Source organism: Grammomys surdaster, unplaced genomic scaffold, assembly GCF_004785775.1.
Source record: "Grammomys surdaster isolate TR1022 unplaced genomic scaffold, NIH_TR_1.0 126158, whole genome shotgun sequence".
Lineage (NCBI taxonomy): Eukaryota > Metazoa > Chordata > Mammalia > Rodentia > Muridae > Grammomys > Grammomys surdaster.
Window position 1 is genome coordinate 1,876,522 of NW_021620966.1, and position 20,532 is coordinate 1,897,053.

At 43.0% G+C, this 20,532-nt stretch overlaps 2 protein-coding genes across 4 annotated transcripts in view; one reads left to right on the plus strand and one right to left on the minus strand.

Annotated features, from left to right (window-relative positions):
• Nucleotides 1–1,712: 1,712 nt before the first annotated feature.
• Gnat2 (G protein subunit alpha transducin 2) lies at nt 1,713–9,008 on the plus strand. 3 transcript variants are annotated; one of them, XM_028757332.1, is made up of 9 exons: nt 1,713–1,744; nt 1,857–2,025; nt 3,695–3,737; nt 4,015–4,156; nt 4,787–4,944; nt 6,464–6,592; nt 6,809–6,938; nt 8,108–8,261; nt 8,738–9,008. In XM_028757332.1, the coding sequence occupies exons 2-9, from the start codon at nt 1,908–1,910 to the stop codon at nt 8,926–8,928; spliced, it is 1,065 nt and encodes a 354-aa protein (XP_028613165.1). In that variant the 5' UTR covers nt 1,713–1,744; nt 1,857–1,907; the 3' UTR covers nt 8,929–9,008. The 3 variants fall into 3 exon arrangements, with proteins under 3 accessions (XP_028613165.1, XP_028613166.1, XP_028613164.1); XM_028757333.1 differs by lacking the exon at nt 1,713–1,744 and adding an exon at nt 4,214–4,233 and having other exon boundaries at nt 1,908–2,025; nt 4,015–4,148; nt 4,802–4,944; nt 8,738–8,928; XM_028757331.1 differs by lacking the exon at nt 1,713–1,744 and having other exon boundaries at nt 1,908–2,025; nt 4,766–4,944; nt 8,738–8,928.
• A 6,891-nt stretch (nt 9,009–15,899) lies between these two features.
• The window catches only part of Gnai3 (G protein subunit alpha i3), a 39,795-nt gene continuing 35,162 nt past the window's right edge, over nt 15,900–20,532 (minus strand). The window contains exons 8-9 of the mRNA XM_028757324.1: nt 18,021–18,230; nt 15,900–17,929 (exon numbers count right to left, since the gene is read on the minus strand). Coding sequence (XP_028613157.1) covers nt 18,040–18,230 — 191 coding nt within the window. The 3' untranslated portion in view covers nt 15,900–17,929; nt 18,021–18,039. The remainder of the gene's footprint in view (nt 17,930–18,020; nt 18,231–20,532) is intronic.

Sequence of the window (20,532 nt, forward strand, 5' to 3'; positions counted from 1 at the left end):
GTTTAACTGTAATCGAAGTACTTGGAAAGTGGAAGCAGGAGGATCAGAATTTTAAGCTCATCCTTCTTTATACAAGTCTAAGCTTATGCTAAGCTACTTGGACATAGCTTAAAAAACAACAAAGATCTTTCTAGTAATTGCCAGTATATATCCATCAAATTGTATTTTTGTAGGGCAGACTTTTCAAACTTGCCAGATGATGATAATCATTTATATTAGCTTCATTTCAGGCTCTAGAATTAACACTGTTACTGAAATTTAAAGATTCTAAAACATACATACCCTTTACAAATATTTCCAAGTATTGACATTTTTGAAAAGCACGTGATCTTCCAACCATGTTTTAGAAAACATAAGGAGTAAGCAAGTTTGGGGAGAAACAGTTCCTTAGGACAATTCTCTCTTCCCAACATTGAATGCGGGTTAACTGAGATATTGTTAAAATGTGGATTATTTATTGGACTTTTGGAGCTGAGGTCTGAGAGTGCATTTCTTGCAAAACTCCAGGTCTACAATGCAGCTGGTCGTTGCATTACATATGAGTCAGCAACATTCTAAAGCAGTGTTTTTCAACCTGTGGATCCAGACCCTTTCACAGAAGCCACAGATCAGATATCCTGCCTATCAGATATTTACATTAAGATTCATAACAGTAGCAAAATGGGAGTAATCCAACATGAGGAACTGTATTAGAGTTCCAGCGTCAGGAAGGTGGAGAGCCACTGAGCTAAAGTGCTCTAGGTGAGGGGGCTGCCCTGGAAAGGCCCATTTAAAGGAAACTACTGACACAGAGAACTGACCGATGAGGTGTGTTCAGTGTCTGTGAGGCGACAGCTTGGTCTCATCCTTACTCCCAGGGAAGTGGGCGGTGAGGGTGAGGGGCAGAGCTAACCCAGCCATCCATCTGTCCAAGGGAGACGTTTGCTGTGTGAGGTGACCCTGATGTCTACCCACACAAAACGTCAGTGAAGTCTACTTGACCTAGTGAAGCCGATGGGGACCGAGAAGAAGCGCACACAATCTTTCTGCCGCATACTCTGTCCTTCATGTCTTCAATGACCAGAGATCTGATGAGGACCTACTAGTAAACCACAAATTCAGAGGTAGAACAGATTTGGTCCCTGAGTAGAAGAAACATACAGTGGGAAATAAATGAGGAAAACAATGGATCTGAGTTCAAGGTTAGCCTAGTCTGAGCAAGCTGGGGGTACTCAGTAAGATCCTGTCTCAAACACACACACACACACACACACACACACACACACACACACACACACACACAAAGGACAAGATAGGCATCCTAAGAGATGAGCCAGCACAAAGGAACGGTAATAGCTCCTGGAGCAGAACATGTCTTTTGTCAGGACTGTCCCTTTGACCTCTTAAAACCAAGACCTTATCTGAAGACTCAACTTGGGCTGTACCCTTACCCTTCAGCTCTCCAGTGCAAGTGAGTCCACAGGACCAGAGGGTTTTAGGTGAGCTCTTCAGAAGGTAGGAGGTAGCTGTTTCCTCCCAGAGCCCCAGCACCTGCCTTCTTTCCTGCTGTGTCAGAACCCAGATCATGTCCCTCACTAAACACCAACCAAACAAACAGACAAACAAAAATGTTAGTCTTTGCCCTTCATCTGACTGACAAAGCTTTTAATTGGCTTGCTCTGTCATACTGCTAGACATAAAGGGAACAATCCCTGGATTAAGAAGTAGTTCTCCAGCTGGAGTAGGGAATCTCAAGCCAAGGTAGGCAGGGTACAAGCACCACCAGTTCACACTCTCGTTCCCAGCTTTTAAGGGAGCAAGAGAATGGTTCTCTATCCTAACCTATTTTTCCTTTTTCTTTATCTCACAGATAATAGGAAAAATTTAAGAGCCAGAGAAAACATCCCTTCTCTGAGGAGACAGCAGAGATGGGGAGTGGCATCAGTGCTGAGGACAAAGAACTTGCCAAGAGGTCCAGGGAGCTGGAGAAGAAGCTGCAGGAGGATGCTGACAAGGAAGCCAAGACTGTCAAGCTGCTGCTGCTTGGTGAGTGACATGAGCAGATGAACGGGTGTTCCTCTTACTCTGGTTCAGCTAAGAAACCAAGCAGAGCGTAGAGCTAGCAGGGTTACTATGGAGCCTGCACAGTCGCCCCAAGGAGACCCACAATGTCAGGGTTCCCAGAATTGTTTTACTTTCCTTTGAACTATGAATAGTGCAAAGACAAGGCTGGACTATCCAACTGCAGCAACACTTTTTGGTTCAGCAACTACCAAGAACCCCCGACCATGCAGGCACACACCAGATGTGCAGTCAGAGACCTGTGCTGTAAAGATACAGAACTGTCTCTTACCAACGGATTCGTGAAGCACCACCACACGATCCCAACAGTCTCAAGGATAAGCCTACTGGTTTTTGCCAAGTAGACTGGATCCTTCTTGCTTTCAAGATAGATGTTGGAAGCAGAGGAACCTGGCAGGGAGGGGAGGGATATGGGGAAGGAGGAGTCTTTAACGACAGAAACCCCCTCCTGGCTTTCTATTAAGTAATTGCTCTAAAGCCTCTGACATCTGGCACCTTCATCAACTTGATGTATTCTGAGCAGATCCCTGGCTGGTGCAGATGATAAAAGCATCTCAGTGGGTCAGGCAGGGAAACGGATCATGGTTTCAAAGAGAAAATAAGAAACTGACACCTGGCTTAAAAAAAAAACAAAAAACCCACAAGAAACAAAACCAACAATAGTCCTTCTGAAGTGTGATCACTGGCTCTATGTAGCAGCAAGCTGGCTTCCTGGGATGGCTGTCTGTAAAGAACCTGGGGTATTGGAGCAGCAAAGCCCAAGGACACATTGAAGGGGCCTCTATTTGTAAGCTGGACCCAGGCTCTAAGGAATCCAAGAATTACACACAGGGGACAGAGACACAGAGACAGATCTTTTAAGCCTAAGCAGATTGTCTAGGTTCAGGGTAAGCAGCTTAGAGGGAACAGGCACAGGCAAAGTGGGAGGAGACGGAGGGGTCATGTCAGGCTGGCCAGTTGGTAGAGAGGCCTGGAAGATCGGGAGTTCTTTATGGGCAAGAGGGTAGCCTGACTGAGGACATTAGAATGTTTTAGCCAATAACAGACACCATCAAGATTGTAGAGGGAAAGAATTTCAACGAAGAGGCCCAGCTTTTACCGGTCCTACCCAAGACTACTTGCCTGAGTCAAAAATAGGCAGTGTGAATACTTTAAAGGAATTTCTATGAGTCTATCAGTGATTCCCAATGGGGAGACTCTGAGTCCCAGGGGCTACTAGATATGTCTGGAGATACTTGGTTGTTACAAAGAGTAAGATACTAGTGGCCTCTAAGTGGGTAGAGACCAGGGACAGTTCTAAACTGGTGCACACCTTTAATCATAGCACTCAGAAAACAGAGGCAAGCAGATCACTGAGTTCGAGACCAGCCTGGTCTACAGAATGAGTTCCAGGACAGCCAGAGATATACAGAGAAACCCTGTCCCAACCTCTCCCCACCACCAGAAAAAAAAAAAGGAGGAAAAAAAAGGCAGCCCCCTCACTGTAAATAGTGCTAATGGGGAGAAACTGCTCTAAATCCAGTTGAATGGCCTGAGCTCAGGGTGTCTCCCAGAAAGCACTGTTCTCACACCATCCTCTGGACCACTGGAGAGAACTGGTAGAAACTTGACAGTGTGACTATTTCCCTTCCAGGTGCGGGAGAGTCAGGGAAGAGCACTATCGTCAAACAGATGAAGTGAGCAGAAACATAACCACGGGAGGACTGGGGGTGGGGTGGGGTGGGCAGTAGAGCCAGTGTTGGTGTTGGGCAGAAGGGTCCTTAGGTCTAAGGGACCCTGGACTAAATGACCTACTCTCCAATGTTCCTTCCCTCACCCTGCACTTGGGGACAGCAGTAGGAGTACAGGCAGTTCCCTATGACCCTTATACCCACCCTTATCCCCCAAAGAGTCCTAATCCCTTAGCTCTGGTTCCTCAGGTCCAGCTAAAAGTTTAGTGTCTGTTCCTTGAAGGATCATTCACCAGGATGGCTACTCACCCGAAGAATGCCTAGAGTTCAAATCTGTCATCTATGGGAACGTGTTGCAGTCCATCCTGGCTATCATCAGAGCCATGTCCACACTAGGCATTGACTATGCAGAACCAAGTTGTGCGGTACGTGATTAATGTTATCTGGTTCAGGGTGGAAACAGGAGAAGAAGTAGACCAGAGACCGACAAACCACAAGGAAAGTCGGTGAGAAAAAAGTTCTATGTAACTCGAAGGGCATCTGCTGAACTTCCAATCATCCTGGTCCTAGAAGAGTAAGCAACTCCTACCTTTATAACAAATGTTTGCAAAACTGACTCCCAGCATCTTTTTGCCTTTTAATCTTAACTTATTACTAAAATATTCTCCTTGGGGTTTTGCCTGAGCTATAGGACTTTTATAAGCTAGCCTTTTCCTGGGTTGTGCATTTCAGGGCCAATATAGCTTTTAAATTTCCAGTCCTTGTAGCAAAGGACCTGTATCTTCTAGCAGTCCACTTTCAGGGTCATCTGAAGTCTAAGACCTGCAGGAAGCACCTAGGACTCTCCTCTAGGCATCCCAGGGCTAGCTACATCTGGAGAACATGCTCGAAATTAATTAGCATGCTTCCTTAAACTGCTCCTTCATCGAGACAGGCTTACCTCAGGCGTTGGGAGCAATGCAAAATGCTTTCCACTCAGTAAGTTCCCAGAAACCCCCTGGGAAGCCACAGACCTACTCTTAGCTCATTCTCAGCCAGATTTCTGGATTATACAGGATGCCGGGAGACAGCTCAACAACCTGGCTGACTCCACCGAGGAGGGGACCATGCCTCCGGAGCTGGTGGAGGTCATCAGGAAGTTGTGGAAGGACGGTGGAGTTCAAGCCTGCTTTGACAGAGCTGCAGAGTTCCAGCTCAATGACTCGGCATCTTAGTAAGACTCAGGGGAGGCAGGGGGATGACACTCAGAAGACATCTTAGTAAGACCCTGGGGGAGGCAGTGGGATGATGCTGAGAAGAAATCTAACCCAGCCTTAAGTTCCAGGCAGTGGGAGCTGCAGACCCACCAACTGGACTTAAGCCTATGGAGACATTTGCCAGTCTACTATTTTAGAGTCCTTTACAATGATTCCTTTTGGCCTAGGAAGCTGAAGACACAACATTCAAACCAGGGGCTCTGCTCAGCAGCCCTTGGCCTTATCTCAAGAGGCAAACCAAAGAAAGATGGTCAGACACTAAGAGACAATCAACTTTGCAAAGCTGGTTCCAAAAAGATAAGGGACAGAGTTATCAACCCCCAACAGTACAGTATCAGAAGTGGGCATGAGCTGTGGGACCAAGCAGCCCCATGTTTACGCCCTGAACCTCATCTTGAAATAATGTTATTTAGTTTCTGCAATCTTCCCCTTACTAAGATTCTGACCCTGCTCGGTACGTGACATGTGCTATGTCTCAGGGCCCTTTATCTGTTTGTACACAAGCCTTCAAGGTGTGTCAGCCCTATCTTCTGGTAGAAAGCCTGCAGCCCAGGGATGTCAGTTAACTCGGCCAAGGTGCACAAGCAGCAGAGGCTGTACTTGAGTCCAGGTTCATATGACTACGAAGCTGAGTTCTTATAGGAAGCCACAGGGCTTCCTTGGTTTGGATTGTGACAGTTTTACTTTGTAGCCAAAGCTGACCTGAAATTCAGTCCTTTTGTCTCAGTCTCCCAAGTCATTCCTCGTAAGTTTTTCTCTATCTGTAAAGTGGGCACATGAATCTCAAGTCTTCTAAGATTTAGTGAGAATTTAAATGTTGAAACGCATGGAATACGTGAGACACTCATGTCAATTTTCCTTCCCTCTCCACAGTAAGTGATTTTATTTCACATCTGTCCTCTTTCTACCCTTCCTAAACACTCTCATGGTCTTATGGAAACTTCCAAACATGCAAAGGTGAGGTACAGTGAACCATCTAGTTCGCGCTTGATCCACGGCCGTTCTCAGTTCACTTTACACCCCTCCCACTGGGTTACGTTGAGTACTCTGCAGCTATCACTGCGCCCTAAGAATTTCATTATGTACTTAAAACATGAAGAAGAAATCATATCACACCTAAATACTTAATGTCTCAGTATCTCCAACTCTCAAAATGTGTTCCCATTCCCCAGTTTGGCTCAGGGGATAGGGTCCACACATTGTCATGATGTCTCCTGTCTTCAAAGCCCCTTTAGATCTCTTTCCTGTCTAGAAACTTGAATCAGGGGAACAGAGCACTTGCCTCATCAGGGTGTGGCCCTCAGCCCTCACCTGTTCTAAGCTCTCAGGCCTTTGCAGAATCCTGGAGTCAGGGCTGTGGACTCCAGTCCTACTTTCAACACTGTGTTATCTCTGTGACGTATGAGGAGACCGTTTGCCTCCTTTACTCTTTACTTTGGAGACGGTACCATCACCAAAGCCACCTTTTTCTGATAGCTACCTGAACCAGCTGGACCGGATTACAGACCCTGACTACCTCCCTAGTGAGCAAGATGTGCTTCGATCCAGAGTCAAGACAACAGGCATCATCGAGACCAAGTTTTCTGTTAAAGATTTGAATTTCAGGTCAGCACTGAGTTCCCTGGGGCATCTCAGGTCTCACAGCGCATTTTCTTGGTTTTTGCTGATGCCCCGTTTTAATTACTGTCCTCCCCTCCTTCTGCCTCTCCTATTTCTGATTTGCTACTAACTGGCCCCAAGTGGCCACCCCTCAGGGTGAATATCAAAGGCAACTGAGTCACACCTGGCCACACTCATGAGAACAGCTGTTTCTTCCCTTAGGATGTTTGATGTGGGAGGACAGAGATCGGAGAGGAAGAAATGGATCCACTGCTTTGAGGGCGTCACCTGCATCATTTTCTGTGCGGCTCTCAGTGCCTACGACATGGTGCTGGTGGAGGATGACGAAGTGGTGAGCGGCCTTTAGTTTCAGTGGGATTGGCTTTCCTCCTGAGCCTCCTCCAAACCGCGGCATCCACTGCCCCAACTAGCTCACGCTGGCAGCCTAGTTATCTCCTAGTGGTCTGTCTCGCACGTATTTGTAACCACAGAAAACCCCCTTTCTGCTGTAGGTTCTAGGTTAGTGCTGCAAAGCTCCAACTTTACTGAGTTGGTCTGAGATTAGAAATCAAGGTATGATTACCATCACAAAGCCAGAGGAAATGATGCTAAGTGGACGGAGACGGATGAACAGACAGTGCAGGGAGGACTAATGTTGCCTACCTTTGTGCCAGTTCCCTTTTCTTGAGTTTGAGATAAAAAGTCAAAGCTGTGAAAACACTAATTGCACATAAACATGTATTCCATGATGGCCAGCTACCCAACAGAAAGCACAGCTTCTCTCTTCCTGGTACTCCAGCTTTGGTCTATCCTCCTGTCACTCCATCTCCGGTCTATCCTCCTGTCACTCTAGCTCTGGTCTATCCTCCTGTCACTCCAGCTCTGGTCTATCCTCCTGTCATTCTAGCTTTGGTTGTTATTCCTTCTCTTTAACCAGTAGGGTTACTTGACTTGGGCACTGGCTAACTCTGGACTCTGCAGACATACAGCATGTCTCCCTTTCTAAGTCAAAGTAGCTATGAGAGAAGAAGAGTCGGTGGAATGGCACTGGGAAATCCTCCAGCCCTTACCTGTGACACCAGGGCCAGAGAATCCATGTCACAGTCTTCCCCCTGCTGAAACTTGGGATCTCCTGACAGGAACCCAGCAAAGTCATCTTGGAGATGCAAGTGACAAAGAGGTCATGTGGCCCTGGTTCCAGCCTAGCAGTGGCACTACGGGTGTTACTTGTACCCTGGCAGCTAACCATCTCCACCACATTTACATATCCCTGTAGCCAGCTACTACCACAGACAAGTGTCCTCACATCTCATAACTCTTTAAGGAAACTGAGACTCTGAGATGTTAATAATCTCACCAAATCAGAGCTATTTAAACGACAGACAGACCACACTAAAACCACGGTCTGTTGCCTTGCTTTCCCTTTACATTTGGAACACTGGTCTGTTCAGTCAGAACAGGAATAAACAGACATCCGCCCCACAAGCTAATCTGATATTTCCCACAATGTCTCCTCTCCAGAATCGCATGCATGAGTCCTTGCATCTGTTCAACAGTATCTGTAACCACAAGTTCTTTGCGGCTACGTCCATTGTTCTCTTTCTCAACAAGAAGGACCTCTTCGAGGAAAAAATTAAGAAAGTCCACCTCAGTATCTGTTTTCCAGAGTATGATGGTAAGTTCCAGCAAGAGTAACATGGTGATGGGATTGTCTCATCCATAGGCCAAAACACACAAAGGAGCTTGCCTTAAGGGATGAGTGGTTCAAGTTCAGATGTGTCTGGAATAGAGCAGATACACCAGAGCCACTGACTGTTCCAGGGACACTTACCAGAAAGTCTAATGCAGTGCTTCCACATCTTCCTAACATTGTGATCCTCATGTTGTGGTGACCCCCAACCGTAGTTATTTCACTGCTACTTCATAATTGTACTACTAATTGTACGTAATTGTGCTTCATTTGCTACTGTCATGGTTGAGAATGTAAATATCTGATATTCAGTCCCTGTGAAGGGATCGGGAGCCACAGGTGGAGAGCCACTGGCCTGACACAATACTCCAAGGACCAAATCAGTCACCTAAAACCTCAACATTTACAGGTTCATTTATTCTACATTACTTTTTTTTGTTACTTTTTTTTTTTTTAACTAGGAAACAACTCCTATGAGGATGCTGGGAATTATATCAAGAGTCAGTTCCTTGACCTCAACATGAGAAAAGATGTCAAAGAAATCTACAGTCACATGACCTGTGCTACGGACACACAGAACGTCAAATTTGTGTTCGATGCAGTCACAGACATTATCATCAAAGAAAACCTCAAGGACTGTGGGCTCTTTTAATGTACAGCTCCTCGAATATACATTCTATAAGCAAGCTTAGAACCTGAGGCTTCACGCAGAAACTTAGTCAACCTGTACCAGAACATGACGAATAAGCCCATTCTGTCGGTGATAGAGACGGCATGCTCACAACTGTTAGTAATGTGGCCAGTACACTTTAAAGAAGGCAGGACCAAGGATCCTAAGGCCAAGATTCCAGTACTGCTTCTGCTTAGTACAAGAACAGAAATGTTTCATTTCTATGATGCAAAAGTCCCTGTCTACACAGTGAAGGTAACTTCCCCACCTACTTTACAGGCTCATTCTGAAAAGAGCACGGACCTAACTGAAGGGGAGGCACTGCTGTGATTGGGCACAGAAAGCAGCCAGGACAGCTGCAACTGACGGACTACCATACTTGGTTATTAGAAGAAACGATCTCAAAGCCTAACAGCAAACCTTCCTTACATTGAGCGATAAAGTATTAAAAATTAAACCTGCCCCTGTGGTGGTTTTGTTTGTTTGTTTGTTTGTTTGTTTGTTTTTTACTGGCGGATGTATACAGCGCAGCTCAGAGACCCGGATCATGGGGAAGAAGACATGAGCCTTCTTATTTCTAAGGAACTCATTCAAAAATGAGTTTAATGTATTAAACCATTTAATGTATTAAAAACCATTTTCCCTCTCCCACATCCTGGGATTCCCAAACAATTTCCTTTCTCTGTGTAAATACCTGTTTAGCTTTCAAGAGTGTCTGACTGAACTTGAGGGCATCAACACACTCCCACCTAGGCCTTTATGGCTGCCACTTGTGTGTCACAGGATTTGAACAAGTGAGCAATCTGAATCCTCATTCCGACTGCTCAACGTTTCACAGGAACAAAAAACAATTGCTGAGCTTGCTTAAGGCACTGGAAATTTTTGCAGCTGGGTCCATGTGAGGCTGGCTGCAAACATCTTCCCAAACAAACCAGGGATAAATTATTCCTTTGAACTCCTCAGAGGGGGAAACGAAGCTTGCATTTATCTTGACAGGAGGTGGTGAAGCCATGTATAGATTTAACATTTACAACTGCTAGTGAGGAACACACTTGGCATCCATGGTTTGGTATATAAAAGAAAGTGTCAATTAAAATGAAAGTCTGCCCCTGGCCAGAAACACACATGCACATTTAGCTGCTTCCAGCAGTATTAAGAGTTGAGAGCCAGCCAGCCTCGTGAGCTTGAAATGCAGTGAAGAACCTGAGACCACTGAAATGGGATTCACTTAAGTCTGAACACACACACATGCACACATGCATGTGCACACACACATACACACACACACACACACAACTTGCCAGAATCACTGCAGGAACTGCTCTAGATAAGGCCACTAACAATTTAAAAACAAAAAACTAAACACAAAAACAAATTCATAAATAAACCCCACTTGGGCAAAGCATCTTTCAAAAAGGTGACTACAGAGATTCCGGTGAATGGCATGCCCCAGCCACCCCCAGTCTGGTCACTCTCCCACTGCATGTTGTGATTCTGAGTCTCTTATAAATAAATCATGAACCCCTCCAGCAGGATGAAGGCTGTGGATCTCCTTTCAGATTGATACTTTTGGTTTTTCTGTTTTTATGAGATGGGGTCTCACTGTATTGTCAAAACTGTTCTTGAATTTGTGAGTTCAAGAGATCCACCTGCCCAGTCCGGCAAATAGCCAGAACTGCAGACATGTACCATCAGAATGTGCATTTTAAAAGTGATTCACTTCTATTTTATAAGTGTTTTGCTTGCATGTATGTCTGTGCACCACTTGCAGGCCAGGTCCCTGCTGAGGTCAGAAGAGGGTAGCAAACCTCTGGAGTTAGAGTTACACACAGTTTTGAGCCACCATGTGGTTGCTGGGAATAGAACCCAGGTCCTCTGGAAGAGCAGCCTGTGTTTCTAAACCACTGAGCTAGCACTCTGCTCCTTCAGAATGCTTTAAAATGTATAAAATAAAATTCAGAGTCACAAAGGAAACAAGCAAATGAAACCATTTTCTCTGTAGACCCTGGAGCTTAATTCACTGAGAAACAGACAGGAGCAGTGTCACACAGCTTTAATTCCAGAACTGTGCTCAGGAGGCATAGGCAAGAGGATCTCTGAGTTCTAGGCCAGCCAGGGCAACATAATGCGACCTCAAAAGAACAGAATCCCAAAGATGACCGTCTAATCAGGCCCCAAACACGTCTACCCCATTTGCTCCACATAAGAGAGCCTCCCTCCTGCACTGTACTGGATTGCTTGCTTTTTATTTCTCTGGCCACTAACATTCACACAAAACTTGTCATTCTTTGCAAGAGCCAATGCAACTCGACTTCTGGCAGAACCATAAAAGTCTCACCAAAACTAGAGCTGCATTTCAGTCCTCTTCTGTTTTCTGACTGATATTTTAATGTTGAACTGGCTTGCCAATCACATAATCTACCTTGCACGCACATTTCACAGTTACTTTCTTGGAAGACAGAGGACAGCAATTCCTTAAAGGACTGTATCCCCTGCTATTTTTCAATTGATGTTTGGATATGGTTACACACATAGAATGTTTTCAAGTTAAAGTGCCCTGTGACAGAGCCTAACACCTTGGGGCCTGGTCACCCACTCATCTGCACCTGAGAATAAAGTCAAAATGACTTTCTGAAACTCAGCCTGGGCTCACCTAGAAGGAAAGGGAGGAACATAGTTACTGTTGCTTTAATCCATACTCCAGCATGATGGCAGGCTGAGCGTGGCCCTCCACTCCACTGTGCAGCTACAAAGTCAATTTGTATTTCTGCATAAACAGCCTGTCTCAGCTTTTTGCTTGCTTGCTTGCTTGCTTTTTTGAAACAGTGTCTCATTGTGTAGACCATGCTGGCCTCAGAAACCCACCTGTCTCTGCCTCCCTACTGCTGAGCTTAAAGGCAGGAACAACCATACCAGGCTAAATGGCCTATTTTTACCTCGGACATTTTGATTATGTACATGGAAAGCTTTTTGTGTAGAAAACAAGCCTAAAACCAAATCTACACCATATATTCTATCTTTTGCTTCTTCTGCCTTATTAGAAATTTACATTAGTCATTACTACCAAATAAAACATTCCTTATAAGCTGACAGAAATTCTTTTTACTAATAAGAATACCCAAACCTATTTTCTTCTACTGTGACTTAGTTCTTAGAATTCTGAATTCAAAAGGAAACCAACTAAGATAAATAGGTTCCCTAACAGAATTTAGCAGTTGTAGAAGTATAAACAAACTTGGTTGGTTGACGGCATAACCTTAGCCGGCAGTGAGAAACTGGTATGCACTTCCCTTCCATGGTATGACTCAAGGATGCTGGTGACCACCTGGACACACTGCTACATTTCACAGAAATCTGATGGGTAGCTTTTTAAAATACTATGATGATAGGACAAATGTTGTATAGATCCACCTATCTCAACTATTTAAAACCATTAAAACATTACAAAGGATGGTTACCAGGCCCTAGAAGAGGGAATTGGAAGTTACTGTTTAGTAGGTAGAACTTCCAATTAAGAGAGGAAATCAATCTTGGGGGTGGATGGGGTGATGGAAGTACAACAGTGGGAATGTCCTTAACGCTATTCAACTGGATACTTAATTATAAAACCTGGGATTTCTTGTTATGTATTCTGAGGATAAAGGAATGACGCATGAAAGCAGTACCAGCCATTCAGTCTTAGAGCGATATGAAAGACACACATACTTTAACAGTTCCTATTTGGCCATAACATACGGTCCGAATCAGCATTCCCTGCCACTCTCAAGGTGCCACAACAGCATTCCAGCCTCACTCTCTACTTTAAGACAGGCTGCAGACCAGAGCTTGCTGGCAATGTGGGGAGAAGAGGGTCAAAGGTGAAAGAGCACTTACTGCCCTCTCTGCCCAGCCCAGTCCCCAGCAGATTCTAGGACTTCCCAGCTGGCCAGGTACTGCAAGCGCCAGGGCCTCTGGTAGTGCAGCTTGGTGACAACATGACCTTTCTGTGAGGTAAGATAGGCCAGAGGAAGGGAGCATGCGTACCAGCATGAATGGAAAATAAAGATGGCTGAAATATATGACAAAGACCTTTACCCTGCTTCACAGGGTAAACAAATTCAGGATGGACACCAATTCAGGTCCTCATGATGGATACAGGGGGAGTGGCGCTGTGCACCAGCTACTGTAAGTGTGTGTGATACAGGATGTTATGTTGTTGGTTTTGTAGCATAGTAAAATCCTGATTATCATAAAGCACATTCTATCTCCAAATGTTATTTCTATCTGGCCAGAATTCTAGAATATCACACTTAGAAAGAACAATTTAGTGCAGCCCATCTTTGGACAAGAGGAATGTTAGACAGAAAGTGACCTGCTCAGAAAGTTCATGACTTAAGTAGAAGCCAAGGAAGGAGCAAAACTCAGCACTCCAAATAATTCTTGGTCTCCTAAGGTTTCTAAGCCGTCTCAGGAATTTTGTCCTACATGAGCTAAGAAGAGAAAGAAAGAAAAAAGTCATTCCTTGTGTATTCATCCACCTTTGGGAAATCTCAACTAACTTGGTAGTGAAAATGTCTGAGCAGCCCAACAGAGGTGGGCCTGGGGACAGCTAAGTTACCTAAGCCAGATCACAAAAGTCAATTTAGCCACTGCAATAGCGTATCAGGAATTATGGATTGCTTCTACTACCCTGTGACCTGCAAGTGCATACTCATCCGTTATCACACAGTCACTTGTCACAAGATGGTTAAACCTGTCACTGCATGTATAAATGCTGTAAACAAGAGACGTACAGAAATAAACGTTCGGGTGTCCAGGTCTCTTTTGAAATTCTGAAAGCAATGAAATACTCTGCACCTAAGATGTAGAAATGTACTGCGACCCAACAGTCCTCACATCGTTTGCACAAAAGGCATTTTACAGACGCATAAAGTAATTTTTTAACAAAGGACATTTTTATTTTCTATGTATGAGTGTTTTGCCTGCATACTTGCACATGCACCACTTTTACCAGTGTCCACAGAGGAGGGTGTCAGGGTCCCAGGAACTAGAGTTTTGGATGGTTGTGAGATGCCATGTGGGTACTGGGAACTAAAACCAGGTCCCCTGGAAGAGCAGAGTGCTCTTAACTGAGTCGTCTCCCTAGCATCCAAAGTATTTCTAAATTACTGGTAAGAATGAAAACTGGGTCATTCACTAGTGACTTTGAGATTATGCATATTCTTCAATGAATAAATGTATTCTCCTTAATATTAGCGTCTGTTCTGTTGTCTTCAACTACTGGCACAAGCTGCTTAAGGAATTTAGTAAGAACCGCATTTCTCCAGGATGCCTTCGTGGTGGGTTTTAATTTAGTTGAGTTTAGCTGGAGGATCTACGTAAGTTAGCCATGTACCTGAGGTGTCATCTCTTATTCCTGAGAAGATCTGAACAGTGTCAGACCCAGACATGGTATTAAAGGAAAAAAAAAAAAACTACTACCCTGACTGAGTCTAAAGTATGTTGTCCTCCACAAAAATAACTCAAAAACAATGAGAGAAAATTAAATCAGTTTCCTAGCATCTAGAAAAACCTTTATTTTCATTTCCTAATAGTTCATATAAAATCCAGGTTTCCATGGCAAGCTTGTAGATGTCCTGTATTTTCTTTTCTCTTGTGCATATTGGGAACAATATAATAATGTATCATGGTCATAGAGTCACATAGAGAGCTGTGTCTAATCTGGGTCAGGTCTCTGGTTTGTACTATGGAGTTGGAGGAAGAACACAATAGTTACCTGGCAGCAGAGGCAAACTAAAGTAACGTTTTCCTTACAGTTAGTGGTACATAGGAAATGTAAGATTCCCAGGTGCTGACACTCACCAACCTGAGTGCTAGTTTAGACTAGGGCACTGTGATCAGTTTCCTCGCCATCTGGAAGAGGGAAAGGAAGGTTTTTATCCAGAATGAGACTTTCTATGTGCATTCATTTCACCACGGAACCTGCAACAAGTGCTAAACTAATGGATAGAGATGATCTGAACGTAACAAGTCAGGCCAAAGAAGCGCTGCCTAAACCCACAAGTACAGCGAGCAGCAGGGCCCAGGGACGGGGCGTACACTGAGTGAATGAGTCCAGCACGCCAACAGCTATTTTCAGTTAAAGAGCCTAAAATATATGTACGATGATATATATGAGAATTTAGACTTTTCAAAATTGGCCCACTTATTGTACGATTTCAGAGCCTTGTAAACAGTAACAACCCACTAGTTAGGTAATACAGTGAGCCAGAGCTGTATAATTGAGAATTTAAACTATCCAAGATGGAAATATTGTGCCAAGATCCATTGACAAACAACTGTAATAGTTTTTGGAGTTTCATGGCAGAAGGCTTGTAGTACAAGCCTGAATTGATAAAGTAAGGGGAGAATACATCAGGAGAACACCTATCTGTCCACGCTGTCACTCAGGACAAAATGTGGCTGTCAACAACAAAGACTATTGTTGCCATTCTCCCAACTACAGTCTATTTACTGTTTTTTATTAATTAAATATTAACTTTCTTAGTTGACTTCTAGGATGGTCCAAAGGTCTGGCCACTTCAATATGAACATTATTCATCAAGAAACATCGGCATTTTCCAGAGAAAACACCTAACTTTTAGCTTCTTTAATTATAAGTATCAATCTTTTTTTCTTCCAGGCTAATAGGATGTTTAATGCTCACATTCTGATTCTGGCTAAGAAATGTTCTTCAAAATACACATTAGTGATGTGAAAGTTTAGCTGAAGAGAAACATTTTAGACCTTACAGGTTAAAAGCCCACCAGCCAAGAAACAGTCTCTTTGACAGCCTTGGGGGATTTTTTTTCCTCGGGTCCTATTTGAAAACTCCAACTGCCTCACTGTTCTAAAGGAAGGAACCTGGATGGTAAGATAAGAACGAGTTCATGTAAATACAAGGCAAATAAAAGTGGTGTGTAGAGGCAAGGAAGTGAAGAATTTCTATTTTTAATTAACAGAAAGTTTTTAAAAATAGACAGATTCAAATGAAAATATAAAATGCATTCTGAAGTAAAATTAAATTTGGATTATCTATTATTTTAGATTATCAACACCAGTTTATTAAACCCAAAGTATAGAAAAATTATGAAAACAATATTTCACTAAGTTTGCATTCCCAGATGTTCTTATATTACAGAATACAACAAAGAAAAGATAAATTCAGAGTAAGACTTATTAACCCCTACATTGTGGGAATTGAGTCAATCGCTGATTGAAGTCAATACTTTTCTTTCTTTCAAGTGACATTTTCTTAGCCCTAACGAAATATTTGTAAGATAACAGTTATACTGTCTGCATAATAATGATTTTGCAAAACACGAAAGAATTAATAATTGTAAAAGCTGCCAACAAAGGCACTGATCACCGTGGCTTGCTTTCCAAAGCAGTTCTGACCACCAACCTTCTTTCAAATGAGTAGGAGGTAACATCAAAAGATGAACGGATCCAATCCAGAAAGACTGGACCTCCAAAGGCACTGATCAAACTACTGATCTGAAATGCTCAAAATGCATTGTTTGCCGTCCCTCAGTGGTCCACTCAGTGTTTAATGACATTTGATACAGATTGTACAAAAGGACTGTGGCTCTCAGCACAAGCAAACTGTACATATCGGAAGCTAGATTATGACTTGTATCACTTGCATACAGACTGGACATAAAGCCCTCAGCCCTAGATGTAATAATACTATTACATCAAGGAACTAGGCTTTCAAAGACACTTTTCTACCTAAACCCACTCTCAGACAAAAGTCAATTGACACTCAGCAGGGGCAAAAAGAAACAGAAGACAGGATTTCCAGAAAGGACTAGTTACAAACAGGAACAATCCTAGACTCTTTACTCACCATTTTAATACTGCTGCCAACTGTAACAGATTAAAATCTGTACATATGACAAAGTGGAAAAAGTCCCAAAATGCCAAGTTTTAGAAAAGAACATAGTAAGGACTACTACTACAGTTAACATTGCTACAGTAAAAACGATGGCAAACAGGGATTTTGGCACCACATTTACAAAGGAAAAGCATGCACTGTTAATACACTTTCAGATGTCTCCTAACAAAAAAGGCCACAAAGATGGAAAACAAGGGGCACCTTACACAAAACCTCCCCATGACTGAGACAAACAGGCAAGAATCAATGTGGTCAACTAGTAATCTGTAGCAGCAAGTCATTGGTTCTCAATTTAGCAGTCTGCATCTCTAATTGACAGCTATCCTGTGTGTGTCTGTATCCAAGACACTTACATCAGTATTCACCTAGCAATTTGGTAATCAGCACAAACAAGGTTAACTTCCAACTGTAAGAGTAAAGAAACGAGAGCTAGAATCTTACTGTAGAACTCTCCAAAGTGAATGCTGTTTAGAAACCATTGTGGTACTTTAAACATGACAGTAACATAAATTTCATTCCAAAAAGCTCTACTAACATAGTCCCAATAACCAGGAAAAATTTAATTATGGAAATATTACTCCTGACCACTCCAAGAGTTAAAAACAAACAGTTCCTACTAAGAGGAATATTTTCAAGATGTCTGGTTACATTGTGTGCATAGTTAAGACTGAGTCCTCAGAAGATTCTTTTGCAAACAAGTAAGAGTTTTTAAATATTCTTCTCTTGATGAGAAAAACCTTAGACATTAACTACTGGTGATTTGTTAAAAAGACGGGGAGAGTAAAGCTACATGTTTAAGTTCTGGAATGCAGCACCTGACTTCAATATGCCCTAAACATTGGATTATAGAGTCCAAGTGACGTCCGATGGTCCAGTCATCCTTTACACTTGTCCAATTCCATGTCTGACTTGAACATCTCATGCCAATTAAACATTCCCTAAGACAGAAGACTGTGCTAAAGAGTGCTAAGAGTCTGCATGCTGCTGCCATTCCTTGGTCCTGTCAGCTTGTAGCTGACCCAAGAGACAGTAGATGATGTCTGGTCTCAACACTCCTCCCTGTAGTAGCTAAAAAAAAAACAAAAAACATTGTTAATTAGAAAAACATTTACAAAGCCACCCCTGCTCTGAGTAGTAACTAAACTGTCTGAAGTTTTACCTTTTACTATGCCATCCTCTCAGTAAAGCCCACATTCCTTTAAGTTGTTTTTAATGATGACATCTGTAACAGCATCAAAAACAAACTGCACATTTTTGGTGTCTGTGGCACAGGTGAAGTGAGTGTAGACCTCCTTGGTATCTTTTCTTCGGTTCAGATCTTCAAACTGGCATTGAATGTAAGCAGCTGCCTCTTCATATGTATTGGAACCTGAACCAGACAACCAACATTGTCAACTCAAGTTGTTAACAGCTGCCTGCACCCAGCTAAATTAGGCCATCAGCATTTACTTAAGGAAAGCAACACCATAGAACTGAATACAAACAGAATTCTTCCTGTTTCTATTATCATAGGATTTTCTGTAGTCATTAGATTCTTCATGAGAAAGACTCACAATGAAACTAAAATAAAACCATCGCACACAAGGAACGAGGAAAACAAGTTTCACTTCCTCTGAAATCTAGAAAGTATACAAAAGAACTAGAAAAGTGGGCATGTATGTTTCTATACAACCGTTTAAAAATCTCTCAGTCTGCCCCTTGGAAGGATTCTGAAATAAGGGTTCCAAAAATGTAAAGCATTTTTAAAAAAATCATTCCAACCTTAGAGAGGCACCAGCAAAGGCAAACTAACAGATGGAAAACAAGTGGGACCCAGTTACAGACTCTGACATAACCTCTCCTCACCCGCACTGGCTTCAAACTCATGACTTCCTTCCTCATCCTCCCAAGTGCTGGGCTGCAGGCATGGTCCTCATGCCCAGCCAGTAACACACTTTAAAGGGTAACACTGTCTGAATAGAGCTGCTGCTTTCTAAGGAGTAGGAGGAGCATGAGGAGACCAACAGTAAGCCTTCTTGTTAATATATATAATTAATACTCAGTCACCCACCTTCTACATGATCATACATAAATTGCCTGTAGTGTCAGGGACACTACCAAAACAATGTACACTTGTTTTCATTAACCAGAGACTATTTCTGGTAAGATCAAGCATGACAAGAAATATCAAATAAGTGCAAAAAGAAGACTGGGGAAGAGAGAGGAGCTCAGAAAAGAACACATGAAATAAAAAACTAAAGGAAGACTACTTTGTTTGGTGTCTAGAGCCCCCATCTCGCCACCCCATCTTAGTTTTTCAAGACTAAGGGTTTCTCTGTGCAGTCTTCACTGTCCTGGAAATCACTCTACACCAGGTTGGCTTCCAACTCAGAGATCCACCTGCCTCTGCATCCCAAGCGCTGGGATTAAAGGCATGCAACACCACTGCCCAGCTAAGCACATCTCTTGATATCTGATCTTGATATCTGAAAGGGTACACAAGGGAAAGTGAATTTTATCCAGTAAGAACATACTGATACCTGGAAACCAGAGCTATAGGAATCCTCAATCCTCAAGTCTCAGAACAAAGTCACTGAGAAACAGTCTTGGAAGTTCACAACAAAGTGGCATGATACTGAAGGAACTTTCCTTTTGTGTGAGCTATTCAACATTTTTCTAATCAAGATATCTTGTCCCCTCAGCTTGTTAACTTTCTATAAACACATCTAATTCTCACCTCCTTCTGGTTCCTTACTCTGAACAGACATGTCTAACATTCCTAAAGCTAAAGGCTTTAAACTACCCCTCAAAAGTTTAGAACTCTGCACCCCTACTATGGTCTAAGAGGTGTCTTCTATGCTGCTACAAACGGCTGTAGTGCTGGTGCCTCAGAAACAGGGTGGCAGGTGGGGAAATCAGTGCCCTATGAACACTATGAAATTGTGAAGGTTTTTGGTTCTGTTTTTAAGTTTTAAAGTGTCAGTACATGCACTGTGTATGTAGGTGCCCATGGAGGCCAGAAGAGGGCACTGGATCCCCTGGAGCTGGAGTTACAGGTGGTTGTGCCCACCATGTGGGTGCTGGGAACCAAACCCAAGTCCTCTGCAAAAGCTGCAAGTGCTCTTTAGCACCCAAACAGCCTTTTAGTGCCCCTTAATTACAAGGAAACCTCACCGAATACACATTTAACCATTTCTCAGTACATTACTCGAGAACACTCGGCATACTCATCAAATTTTACAACCACTACCACCCTAGTTTCAAAATGTCATTATTATTCAAGTAAAACACTCTTGTTATCAACATGACCTACACCCCCTAAAATGTTTCCTTTTTATAAGGACTTACCTATTTTAGGTATATTATATAAAAGGAGCGATACAGTAAGTGATTTTTGTGTTTGGATTCTTTTACTTAATATGGTTTTTTGAGGCTTAGCCTCCTACTAGTATTTAAGTTCTTTTTACAACTAAGTTACTACTCTAGACACATGCCATAATTTGCTTACTCCTTTGTGCTAACCTGAATCAAAATTCCTTCTTTTCCTACCTGCCTGTAAGTATTATTCTATCAACTACCTGTGATTCTCTCTTTTGCTTTAGGTTTTGATCACTTACCTAGGAACATTTTATCTCCTTCCTTCCAGGAGCCCAGGCTTGCCCTCAGTCACCTGGTACACCTCCCCTTTAACC